This window comes from Vulpes vulpes, chromosome 6 (genome assembly GCF_048418805.1).
Source record: "Vulpes vulpes isolate BD-2025 chromosome 6, VulVul3, whole genome shotgun sequence".
NCBI lineage: Eukaryota > Metazoa > Chordata > Mammalia > Carnivora > Canidae > Vulpes > Vulpes vulpes.
Window position 1 is genome coordinate 63,011,274 of NC_132785.1, and position 12,865 is coordinate 63,024,138.

Below are 12,865 nucleotides of genomic sequence, written 5' to 3' on the forward strand. Positions count from 1 at the left end.
GTGGGGTCTCACTGTGGCTCTGAATTTCCCTGCTGCTGAGGGATGTGGGGCATGTTCTCACGTAAAAGGCATTACCGTTTCTGTTAAGTGGGCAAGAGTGACCGGGTGTCTAGGGAAGCACATGCTACAAAGCCAGAGACACCGGGGGAGTGGGTGTGGGGGCAGGGGCAGGCTGTGACGGGCTGGAGCGGGAGGGGTTTCTGGGGGCTGCTATGGTTCGCCGTAGGTGTCAGCGAGCCCTGAGCCATGGCGCCGAGGTCTGGCCGCATGTTGCTCTGGGTGTTGCTGGGGTGTTCTTCGGCTGGAATTCACGTGGAAACTGGCGGGACGTTGAGTAAAGCAGATCACCCTCTGCAGTGTGTGTGGGGGTCCATCCAGTCTGTTGAAGGCCCCATAGAGCAGTGTGACCTCCCCGAGCAAGGATTCCACTGGCAGACAGCTCTTGGACGTGAACTGTAACCACCCCCTTGGTCTCCAGTCTACAGACTTTGGACTTAACTGAGCCTGCAGTCATGTGAGTTGACTCTAAGATGAATCTGTCCTCACACACATGTACACATGACGGGCTCTGTTTCTGTGAGAACCTTGACCTGACTTCTCTTTCTTGATAATGGTGACAGTTACAAGGATGTTCACCTTAAACTTCACTAAGCAATGTATTAGTTTTGCATGGTATTCTGGTTTTCTGATGAGAAGGTATGTTGCACACAGGTGTTGATACACAGATGGGGGTTTTGGTGAATAAATGGTATTTGGGATTTATGGGGAGTTGAAGGGATGGCTACGTTTTGCTCTGAGTATTTTTGTGCCATGTGACTTGGTGCCAAGACGTGTCTGTACATTTTGGATAGAATCACCAAAGAAGAAAAGCCGTTCCTAGTCGTGATACACATGGGAAGATCAACCCAATTAGAAATCAAACAGAAGGGACACCTGGGTGGCTCAGCGGTCAAGCCGCTGCCTCCGGCTCAGGTTGTGATCCCAGGGTCCTGGGATCCAGTCCCGCATCGGGTTCCCTGTGAGGAGCCTGCTTCTCCCTCTGCCTGTGTCTCTGCCTCTGTCTCTCATGAATAAATAAATCTTTAAAACAGAGAAATCAAACAGGAAGGATTTAGTACGAGGGACAAGAGCCTGTGGAGCCCCAGAAGGACAAAGCAGGCCGAGGTGCTGTGACTAGGAAATTGTTGTTTATTGAGGAATAAAACATGGCTGCTCTTCACCTTTGGAACCACGAATATTCAAGCTTCTGTATTTATTAGATAAGTACCTTGCTCTACAGAGAGGACAAACGAGACGCAAGACCCCATTCCTAAGAGGACGAATAGAGCTTTTCACCGCCTGCATCGTGAGTCCTTCTAAAACACTCCCTTTAAAAATTCTTCCTTTTGGTGTTTTCCTTTGGGCCTCAGGCAGTCCTTGGGGGCCCGTCACTGAGTGTTCGTGATGACACCGTGTGCTCCCTGTTGTTAGCTGAAGCCCTAGCGCACCCCCAGATCTCTGGACCCCTGAGGTCATCTGATCACAGGGAAAGGACAACCGTGGACCCATTAGAAAAAAAGAAGCACCTGGAATCTGCCACAGACATGACCCCGGTGCTGGTGTCCCGGCTTCTGGTCCGTAACCCCAAGCCCCTAAGGCTTCGATGGCTGCTATATAACAGGCGGTCGTTGGCACCCAGGTGTTGGCGTCCAGGTGGTGTCACTTGCTCTCTCTCCAGCTCCTACCTCAACAGCACCTGGCTCTGTGGCTTATTCTGAGAAATAGCATCACTGAAATGTCACGAGCAAACCACACCATCCCATGTACACATACAATCCAGAGGCATTCTGTATAATCAGTCATGTGTGCATTGCCACAACCCGTTCTAGGACATTCTCAATCTTCCCAAAAGACCCACATCCCCAACAGCAATAGCCCCTTCCCCCCCTTCCCACTGCCTGATGCCTCTTGTCCACTTTCCGTGTCCATGGACCTGCCCGTCCTGGACATCAGCTGGAGGTGGAACCGAGGGTGCGTGGTCCTTGGCGACAGGTGACTTGGCTGGGTGGCACTCCGTTCCTGTTTGCTGCTCTAGGCCGCCCCCTACAGGGGTGCGCTCAGGTCACAGACACGTCCTCAGGGAAGTCCCTGCTGAGTTCATCCATGTGGAGGGGGGGCGCTAGGCCAGGGAACAGCCAGGCAGCCTCTGCCTCCAGAAGCGGATGCACCCCACCCCCTCCCATCCAGTGAACTCAGACCCTGACGCGGCCGAGCTGCTGTGAGATGCCCCAGGGCAGCCCTGCCAGCCAGGGAGGAACTTTCTGCAGACACTCGGGATGGGGCTGAAGGGGCTCAAGGGGAAGTGGCACCCAGATTCCCCTGGGATCTCTCACTGGAGGGAAAGGTGCTGGGGGCACAAGGGCAGCTGGTCACAGGGCACAGGAGGCTGAAGTGTCCAGGGCGCAGGACTGGGGGGGTAGAGGGCAGCACCAGCTGCAAAGTCAGGGGCCTGAAATTACTACTCAGGCTCAGTCATGAATCTTTATTTTCGTAAGCCTTGCCTGTTATTGATAAATAAAGATATAAAAACAATCAAAGATCTTAGCATTTTCTAAAGATCATTTTTCATCGGGGGCTGTGCATCTATCTTGGGTAAAATCATTCCGAGGATGCGCAGGCCTGGCCTCCAACCCCCTGGGACAGAGACCCTGGTAGCGAGAGCCTGTTGCCCCCCTACACCTCAAGACTGGAAGCACACTCAGAGGCAGGCAGGCCCCAAGGCACACGGGACCTGAGGGAGGTGGGGGAGGGAGCCTGCACCCCGGAGCCCCAAGGCCCCTCCCGGGTGTGAGTCGGCGCAGAGGCGCTCCAGAGGCCAACGTGTCAGTAGTAGTGGAGGCACACCTTGTCCATGGACAGCTTGATTCTGCAGGAGTCAGGAAGGCAGAGCGGGTGAGTCGTGTCAGGGGTGGCAACCCCACGCCAACCTCACACAGCCTGGAGCAGGCCATCCTCGGGACGCAGCCATCAATGGTGAGCACCCGGGGTGGGGATCTGATGCCCTCCCGTGTGGTAGGCAGAGAAGACAGCTCCCTGCCTCGCAGGGCGACCCTCCCACTGCTGGGGGGGGGGGGGAGGCCCGTGACCTACCTGTCGATCGGGAAAGGCCTCTCACAGAGGTTGGCGAGCACGTGTAGCTGCCTGAGCGCATACTCGTACTGCAGGGAAACAAGCCCCCAGGGACGTGGTCAAATGCCCACCCAGCTCCTCATGGGGAACCCTACCACCACCACCGCGCTCCCAGACCTAACGCCTCCTGACCCATAGTCCTGGACCCCCTCCCCCAACTCGGTCATGCACTGAGATTTGTGGGCTGGGGCCCATGGCAGGGTTGGAGTTGGGCCCCCACCCGCCTGGCCTCCAGTTCCAGGAACCTCCTTCTCGGGGGGCCTGCACTGAGGACGGGACCAGCGGATGTGGCTCCAGCTCGCAGCAGGTGAAGACTGCAAGGACCAGGAAGGTTAGTTTATTTGGAAAAACCTCCCGGGGAGTCTGGAAACACTCAGGAGGAAGGAACAAATCCACTCCAAGTGGTTCCAGACGCAAAACATCAACCCCCGAAAACAAAGCATGGATTAAACAAGGGGGAGAGTTTTAATTAAACAAGTGAGAAAAATACCTGCCTGACAAAGTTAAAGAAAAGAAAAAATAAAACTGAGAGCCTCTGGGTAACAGAGTGCATCATCCCGAGCTCCCAGCTCCCTGTCTTTGGGGACATCACAACCAAGTACACACATCACGGCCCGACCGTGCCTCTGCCACAATGGAAACATTCTAGACAATTCTCCCCACGCAGAGGCTGTAGCCCCAAGAGAGTAGCGCACACTGGAGATATGGCTACTGCAGCCAAGACACAAAGCTTTCATCTTATTTCATTTGAATTAGTCTAACGGATTTGAATCTAGATCCAAGCGGCCGTCCGAGGCCAGTGACCGTGCATGGGGAGCACAGTTGAGAAGCAGAAGTCGGCACACCTTCTGGGAACGCTGGAGAGGACGCATTTCTGACTTTGCGGGCGGCAGGAGCCCCACAGACTGCAAGGGGAGCATGGCCACGCCCCTGGGAGACAGTTTATGAGGACAGGCTGGGGCAGGACAGGCTCGCAGCTGCCCTACCGACCGTGTCCCCACAAGGGTCCAGCCGCACAACCTGACCAAGGTGCCTCCTGCCCGACCTTGTGGGGTCTGCGGGGAAGGAACCACGCTCCCATCCTCTGACAGTAAGTGTGGGGATAGGTTGGGGGCCCAAGGGACAGAGTCCCGATGGCCGCTGGGGCGTGGGGCATGCAGGGACCCAGCAGGCGCTTGTGGGGAAGCAGCACCCCCCGTCACTTGAGTCATGACAGACACATGCTCACCCACCTGGCAGCGTGCATGCCTGGGGCCGGCTCCTGCGGTCAGCAACCAGGCCGTCCTGCCCCCACCCCTCCCCACCCCCATGCCCGTCGGAGGCCCCAGGCAGCGCCTCTGGTTCCTGAGCCTGGATGGGACCCTCTATGAGGCAGCAGGCCTCCTGTGACCTCAGGGGACAGGCACCTCGCAGTGGGGATCTCACCATGACGGAGTGCCAGTTGAAGCAGTGCGTGCGGAAGTGGGTCACGGCCGCCTGGAAACAGTCGTAGGCCCTAAGCTCGGCCCTGTCGGACAGCAGCCACTTGGCCTCTGTGTCGGAGCTCGCCATCAAGGAGACCATCTTGCGCACAGCCGTGTCAATGACGTGCCTTGCCTGTGAGGACAACACAGCCTGACTCAGGGTGGCCCCTTGGAGCCGTGATCGCTCAGGGGCCTGTGTACAGATCTCTCTCCTCACGTGGCTCCTGGCCCAGCAACGCCCACAAGGCACCGGGGGGCTTCACCGGCCTCCAGCTCAGGACGTGATCTGGGTCCTGGGGTCAAGTCCTGCGTTGGCGCCCTGCCCGGCAGGTGCCTGCCCTCCCTCCCCCTCAGCCCCTCCTGCTGTTCACGCTCACTCTCCCTGTCTTACTCTCTCACTTGCTCTCTCTCAACTAAATAAATGAATCTTTAAAACAATCAGACGCCAACAACAGCATCCTGTGGGGGGAGCCATGTGCAGGGGAGACGTGACAGCCAGAAAGCCTCGCACGACCCTGTGCTCTTGGGGTCTCTGAGAGATGGACACTTTTGCCTCCAAACACCTGAGGTGCAGGCAAGGCCCACCCTGAGGAGAGCAGCAGGTGTACAAACTGTGGCCAAGCAACTGTCCCGTGAATGGAGCCGCCTGTTCCAGAAACCACCTGACAGACATGGGGCACAGAGGGTGGTGGCACGTCCTTCCCACATGCTGAATAAAAAACATACTTTACCACAAAATAGGTCGAATACTTTTCTAACAGGTCAATATATTTTTAAAACTTCAGCGTTCATTTCTAACGCAGCAGATACCACGATCACCGCATTTCAACACAGCACTTTGGAGTCCAGGCTCCAGTAGGAATGGAGGGAGGTCCCAGACCAACCCAGACGAGGACCTCCTTGTCACCCTGTGCTGCACTCTAGTTACTACGCCCCTGCGGGGCCCTGTTGGGATTATCAGACACAGGAATGGGAGCCAGACCACAGCCGTGGTCTCTGTCCTGGAAACACGGGCTGCACGGCACAGGGCGGACACTGCCAGGATGACACAGCCTCTACCCGGCCTCCCGGGGCCCGCTTGCCAGCTGGTGCTTCTAGACACACGGCTGCAGCTTCAATCGCCAATTCTGCAGGTTTCAAAGAATCAGATGAGCTGCTGCAAACAATCAGCAGTGGTAAAAGGGCAAAAGATCGCTCACACGAATTTTAGGCTCAGGAAGAATTTTAGGCTCTATGATTTCCTAAGGGGGTAGAAACGTAGGCTGCATTGCATTTTTTTAAAACCATGATTGGCTAATAACTCATCAAGTGGCAACATACACGCAGAATGTTTCCTGAGCAACTAGGAATAAAAACAAGGAAACGCCCACATCCCATCTGTGCTGCTGCCCAGGGACCAAGATCAGGATAAGGACAGCTCGGCCCTGCTCACTCACCTCCCTGTTAACACACACAAGGGCCACACGCCTTCCCACTGCCTCCTATGTGGCCGGAGGGGGTGGGCCCTGCTGTGGCCCAGCTTCACGTCCCACTGGCCAAACATCAGGAATCAGGACACAGACACTCAGGTCCCTGCTGGTGGACCCTCAAGACGCAGACACCCAGGTCCCTTGCGCTGCCTGCTGAGGCTGGGAGCAGCAACTGGAAATGGTTCCTTCAAGCACGACTTACATCCAGGTGCCTGTGGATCTGCTCCACGAGAGTCCTGGACTCCTGCAGATCATTGGTGCTCATCAGCTTCCTTTTCATGATGGTGAGGGGCACCTCAGGGCTCGGGGTGAGGTCAAGGTGCTTGACAGGAGGCAGGGAGATAGGGGCGCTGGCCTTGTGCTTCATCCCCTGGAACTGCATCACTTTCATGGCGGAGATGGACTGAGGAGAGAGGGGATAGCCAGGTGAGTGGGAGAAGCAGACATCCCATTTGGTCCTGGCTCTGGCCACTTGGGGAGGCTCCCCGCTCAAGCCCATGGCCTCAGGACCACAGAAGGGCCCCAGTCACAGCCTGTGAACACACACTTGGCCCTCAACACGGGGACAGAAGACACATGTGAGCACTTGAGGTCCCCTAATGATGAACTTCGAGATGCCTGAAATCCTCTATGGGAGAACCACTCACTGTGTCACAAAGGAAAGGCCATCACAGCTCCACAGGGACCTGAGCCAGGACTCAGGTTTTCAGCCAGGGAAGACTCTGGGTTCTGCTGCCCTATCTAAGCACCACCCCCTCCCCAGCCAACCCCACAGCTGCGCGCCACCCCCCCCCCCCGCCCAACCCCACAGCCCATGCACCACTCCCCCAGCCAACCCCACAGCCCACGCCACCCCTCCACCCAACCCCACAGCCCACACCACCCCTCCACCCAACCCCACAGCCTGTGCCGGCCCCCCCGCTCCTGCCCTACCCCACAGTCCATAATCCCTTGGCCAACCCTGGATTCAGGATCAGGAAGGCACAAAGCCCAGCTTAGAACTGGATGACATCTGGGTCCACTGAGAGGGACAGCGGACCGTCAGGGCCAAACAGGCATGTCAGCCAGGCTCCAGACTAGACCCCCCCATCAGAGGGAAGAAGTGTGACAAGGAATCCTTTTCCTAAACCAAGCAAGTTCTAAGACAAATAATAAAATATACACAAACATCTATCAACATATCGTGTTTGGAAAGGTCCCTCCTATGTCTTCAACCAAGACCAGGCACAGCCAGTGCAGAAGTCAAATGCCAGCAGGAAGCCTCTCCTGCTTCAATCCCACAGGCCAGGGCAGTGACACCTCTGATCCCGCCTCCAGCAGGTCACCTTCCCTTGCCATCTCCCCTCCCTGCTCCACCACCACTACTCATGAGGCCCAAGAAGGCCTGGGGCACCCTGAGGGCATATCTCCTGCCCAGGCTCAGGTCTACATGGTGCCAGCGAGGAGCTGAAGGCAGCGGCACTGACCAGCTCACAGCGTCTCCTACAAGGACAGTGCTGGCACTGAAGGAACACATGACTGCTGGGGCAAGATAAGCTAGTGCAGGCCGCCTAGGGAACAATGTTCGGTCACAGACACCCCCCTGCACGTGGCAGGGGTCAGCTCCAGCTGGCAGCACAGCAGCCACCTGCTGTGACCTCTGTCCACACAGCCCTGATAAACTCATCCATTTAACCACTGTAGGTCCCTTCTCAACACAGCTGGGTCTGCGGCTGTGGAATTCCCTACATTCTGGTCTGACAGTAAAGGTAACAAGCTGCCACATGCAGGGCTGGGGTCCTCTGAGGCACTGCCCCGAAACTCACAGAAGCTTTCAAGGCTGTGACCTCTTCCTACGTGCCTAGCCTGCTTAGTGTTTCTGGTGCGTGGTCTTCTTTGATTGAACTCTACAGCTCTGACCGAGGAGGACATGGAGATTCGGGGAAGCAGTCCACCCCAAATCTCACAGCTTTTCAAGAGTGAACCTAACAAAGTCTGATCCCAGAGTCCAGGCCCGGTGCCCCGGATGCAGCTGGCAGCAAGGGGCAAAGCCATCTACACCTCAGCCATCTTTCTCCTGGGTCTCCGCCCCTCTCCCCCAAGAGAGGCATGTTCCGGAGGAGCCAGGCCGAGGCTCTACATCAGTGGCAGCAGTGTGAGGCTGCCCTTCTCACCTTGTTTCCGTACTGCATGACGTGGCTGGTGTTGGTGTGGGACTTCACCAGCTGGTACTGCCTGTGGAGGGTCTCCTTCGTCAAATCCTCCTGCAAAGACAGAAACATGAAAGTCCTCTGATGATCAGAGCCAACGGCCACGCCTCAGTGGAACAGCCAGATTCTCAGGGGCTCACCACATCCGAGTCCTCCATCCAGTTGACGCTATACCAGTCCCCCAGGAATGTGGACCTCTTCTCGTCATAGTAACAGGCGTAGGATGACTCGCTGGGGTTGGCTGCTGTGGTCGCATAAACTAGGAGGGATTCAAGACGTCGTGCTGTAACCCTCTGCCCCCTGCTGTGGGTCCTTCCCTCCTTCCCAGTGCGCTCAAAGCTGGCAGCTGTACCCAGCCCTGTTCATTCGGTGACAGTCACTGTCTACAATTAAATGTGGGAGAAAGAGAAGCTGGTTGACAGACACTTTCTGTGGAAATAAATAAGCAAGCTCGCATGCTCACTAGGACGCCGAGGTATTTTAAAACAATGCTGAAAGATTATAATAGCTCTGGAAACTCAAAGGATATGAAATGAAACCTAATCTCACTTCCAGAGAAATCCACTGTTTACTGGACAAACGCTTTGCCTAAACATATACAATAGCCAGCATTTACTATCTTGCTACTGTGGGCTCAGGATCGTGCTGGGCAAATGTCAACACCTCAAATGCACCTCCCCCAGCAGACAGGCACCATCTTTATCCCCACTTTATAGGGGGGAATAACCAAGGGTCAGTGAGGGTCAGTCAGTCAACTGCTCAAGATCACAGCCAGCTGGCAATGCCTTGCAAGGGACCAGAGCTGGTCTCAGGACTATGTGACCCTGGACTTCAGGAGCTTTACTAGTCCCTGGAAGAAGACCAGAAAGCTCCCATTGGTCTTTTCTCCCAGACCACTAATATGTGAAGGCGGAGCCCAGAGCTGCCCTTACCCCTACTTCTGTGCACCAGGCTGCCCTAGCTCCCTACTCATAGAGACCCCTTGGTTCTTCACGTCACAGATTCGGAGTGGAATGACCAATCGTGCCACTGAGCAACCTGCTCACCCGCTGGGCTCAGCGGCCAGACCCACCACCTACCATTGATGTTGCTGGGCAGGTGCCTCATCATGGACCCAGATTCACAGGCTTCGATGTAGAACACCATCTGTGAGGCAGACGAGACAGGTGACCTCACACACATGTGGCTCTGGCTCTGCCCCTCTCTTCACCCACTTTTCAGAGTCTTTTACTCTTGCTTCTGGGAGCTACCTCTGCTGTGAGTGGCTGCTGGAGGCTACAGAAGCTGCCGTCATGCAAGCCAGAAAGACTCAGAGCTACTCATTACTAACAGACTAAATGATCTATTAGTTCAAATGATGCAGGCAAATAGTCCCACAGGTCATTCTAAGGAAAACTGTTTCGCCATTCGATACAGGGAGACAGTGCAGCAGGCCATCTTTCCAACATTTCTGTCATGTACGTGCCTGGGCTATTCAGTTTCTGTAAAGGCTGTTCCTGGGATGAGCAAAGGCCAAAGTGTAGGTAAGATGGTGGTATCTTCACCAACACCTAACTGGTGTCAGCGCTAAAAACAGGGGTCTTCAAAGCAGCCCGTAGACCACTAGCATCAGCATCAACTCAAAGCCAAGTTTTCAGGCCTCTCCCCAGGCTCTGAGTCAAACTCTAGCGCTGGGGTTCACACCGTGTCTTAATAAGAACTCTAACAATTCTGATCTAACAGCTAAAGCCCTAGAATCACTAAAGGTAAGTCCTGGAGAACTGGCGATCAAGACTGAGCACATGGACATTCTCCAGAAAACAGCTGTGTGGAGTGGGGGCAGTCGTGGGATGGCAGGCTCTGCATCACCCCCAAGCCATCAAGTGCTGACATTACCTTTTGGTACATCTTGTGTTTGTACATGTAATGGATGGTGTCATTCAGGTCCTTCACATGAAGCTGAAAGGTAGGAAGACTGACATTCAGACCAAAAGATCAAAAGAAACCACTTGCTGGATAACTTGCTGATAAAGCCCTAACGATGCTCTGTAAATTCTGGCCCTTAGAAACATCGTGACCCGCATTATCCCCACGTGGCATCTCACTTGTTTTATTTAAATATTGAAAAAGGGAGGGACACCTGAGCGGCTCAGTGGTTGAGCATCTGCCTTTGGCCTAGGGCGGCGTGATCCCCGAGTCCTGGGATCAAGTCCCACATGGGGCTCCCTGCATGGAGCCTGCTTTTCTCCCTCTGCCTGTGTCTCTACCTCTCTCTGTGTCTCTCATGAATAAATAAAATCTTTAATTAATTAATTAATTAATTAAATGTATGTATGTATGTATATATATACATATTTATAAAGTGGAAGAGAATGTGCTTTCTCATTCATTATTTTGTTTGAAGCATTCAGAGACCGTGTTCTACTATTGCATCTAGTGCCATGTACCCAAGTCTGGAGACGGTTTACTGAGGCTGGGATATGAAGAGAAATGCAGGGAACTCCTGCTGGAAGAGATGCTTCTGCAGATTCCAGGCTGCTAAGTGTGTCCCCTGCACTCACTGGCCACACACAGAAACCAGCCCAGGCAGGGCGTTAGAAACACACATTACAGTCTTAACTTTGACACCAAGGTTGTGTTTGCCAGCCTCCTACTCTGTCCTCACAATGTTAAGAAAAACTCACTTCGTCATTAGGAAACACCAGGATGCCAGTAGCTCCATGATCAGTGAAGTAAATGAACACGTGATCCTGGGGTCCACTGTCGAGAGAGTGTGACAGACAAGAAGAGTCAGATTTGACCAGTTCCTATTCTCACTTCTCTGAAAAGTTGCTCTTACCGAAAAGTAAGAAGAGGCTTGAGAACTACGGTCCCCCAACTAGACACGACGAGGAACCCAGGGCCTGCTACCCGCCTCTGCCCTCAGCTCCCTCTGAGGGTGACCATGAACCCCAAGGCACATTCTAGAGCTTCGCAGTTATAAATTATGGTCAGGAAGGCAGAGACGTCTGCTGGGTAGCTTATCTTATGGACCAGGTGTGATTCAAAGAGTGGCATCCCTTGGTAACCAGGATGCACGCCAGCAGCCACTCTCTTACCAGGTCTCCCCAAAATGAGGAATGAAGCCAGAACACACACAGAAAAAAAGTCCTTCAGCTCAGACATCCTCTCTTCCAGGCCCTTCTGCCTGCACATCGTCTGCCCACGGTGTGCCCTGCCCACCTGCCCATATACTCACTTGTGCTTACCTCTCCCCTCCAGCATGAGAGGAACAGTACCACCTGTTAAGGACCTGAGGTGGTCTGAAGGCATGTGACCACAGTCCCGACATCACTTAAAAGTGCTATATAAAGAGATGCTAAACATCTCCCACCCAGACAGTGGCAGGCAGCAGGGCTGGTTTTGCCAGTACAAAGGCTAGTGCTGTGCATGTGGACATGCTCCTCTCCCCAACAGGCCGACCTCGAACACAGCACAGAACAGCAGCCCAGACCAATGTGACTGGCTGCGGGGCTTCAGGCCTGTCTCGGGTGCATTCCGCTGGCTGTGGAACATACCAGCACTAAGACCCATGGACAACAAAAAGCAATGGGTATAAGTAATAGGGAACATTTCATTAATAATAACAGTGAACCACCCCGGCTCCTAGAGTTTATTCAGTACAGAGATGGGCTCCCCCAAAGAAGCCACAGCTCTGCACAGCCTGTCTGAAGTCAGGACAAGGGAAAGAACGTCACCTATGCTGGGTGCCAAACCACTCAGGAAAGTGTGCTAGCTATAAAACAGACGTTACCTCTTCAAGACCTTTCCAGAGCCTTTGCCCTTCACTGCTTCCTCGTCACCTCTCAACACGGCGAGGAAATTTTGTGGGGTGACATCCTACAGAGAATTGGAAGTCAAAATCAGATGCCGCTGTCATTCTAAATCAGAGCGTTTACTGATGTAGCAGACCACACATCTTTAAGGCTCGAGGCTTAAGAGCAAAGACTGGAACGAAGTAAGACCTGACACAAGGCCAGTGTTCCTGGAGCCTGTGCATGACCTCCTGTCAAATATCATCTTGCTGTTGGCTGATGGCAACTCCTGCCATCCCTTCCTGACCTTTACGAAGTCCACGTGTAGAAACTCAAGACGCTGGTAGGTAGGGACTAACAGCAGAGAAGGAGTGAAGCATCTCAGAGGAAGAGCAGAGGGAGGAGAGCCGTTAGTACTGGGCCTCCCTTTGCATCCAGTTTGCTGCCTACAAAGTCAAATCCCAAGGATACTTGAGGTCCTTCAAGGTTAAAGATAACACCGATGCCTGAGCATTAAAAAAAAAAAAAAAAAAAAAAAAAAAAAATATATATATATATATATATATATATAGAAAAGTATAAGGAGGGAGGAATCACCAAATTTTTAATAAACTTATTTTTTATTGGTGTTCTATTTGGCAACATACAGAATAACACCCAGTGCTCATCCTGTCAAGTGCCCCCCTCAGTGCCCGTCACCCATTCACCCCCACCCCCCCGCCCTCCTCCCCTTCCACCAACCCTAGTTCGTTTCCCAGAGTTAGGAGTCTTCCATATTCTGTCTCCCTTTCTGATATTTCCTA

At 53.8% G+C, this 12,865-nt stretch overlaps 1 protein-coding gene across 2 annotated transcripts in view; it reads right to left on the bottom strand.

The window, feature by feature from the left end:
* Window positions 1–1,165: 1,165 nt before the first annotated feature.
* The window catches only part of LGMN (legumain), a 32,955-nt gene continuing 21,255 nt past the window's right edge, over window positions 1,166–12,865 (bottom strand). The window contains exons 5-14 of one of the 2 annotated variants that reach the window (XR_012002083.1): window positions 12,062–12,147; window positions 10,953–11,028; window positions 10,165–10,227; window positions 9,369–9,435; window positions 8,430–8,548; window positions 8,254–8,343; window positions 6,303–6,503; window positions 4,594–4,764; window positions 3,130–3,482; window positions 1,166–2,905 (exon numbers count right to left, since the gene is read on the bottom strand). Coding sequence is in view for 1 of the 2 variants with exons in the window: in XM_025985567.2 (XP_025841352.2) it covers window positions 2,863–2,905; window positions 3,130–3,197; window positions 4,594–4,764; window positions 6,303–6,503; window positions 8,254–8,343; window positions 8,430–8,548; window positions 9,369–9,435; window positions 10,165–10,227; window positions 10,953–11,028; window positions 12,062–12,147 (984 nt within the window). In the remaining variant the exon portion in view is untranslated. The remainder of the gene's footprint in view (window positions 2,906–3,129; window positions 3,483–4,593; window positions 4,765–6,302; window positions 6,504–8,253; window positions 8,344–8,429; window positions 8,549–9,368; window positions 9,436–10,164; window positions 10,228–10,952; window positions 11,029–12,061; window positions 12,148–12,865) is intronic. The other variant, XM_025985567.2, reaches the window with a different exon arrangement.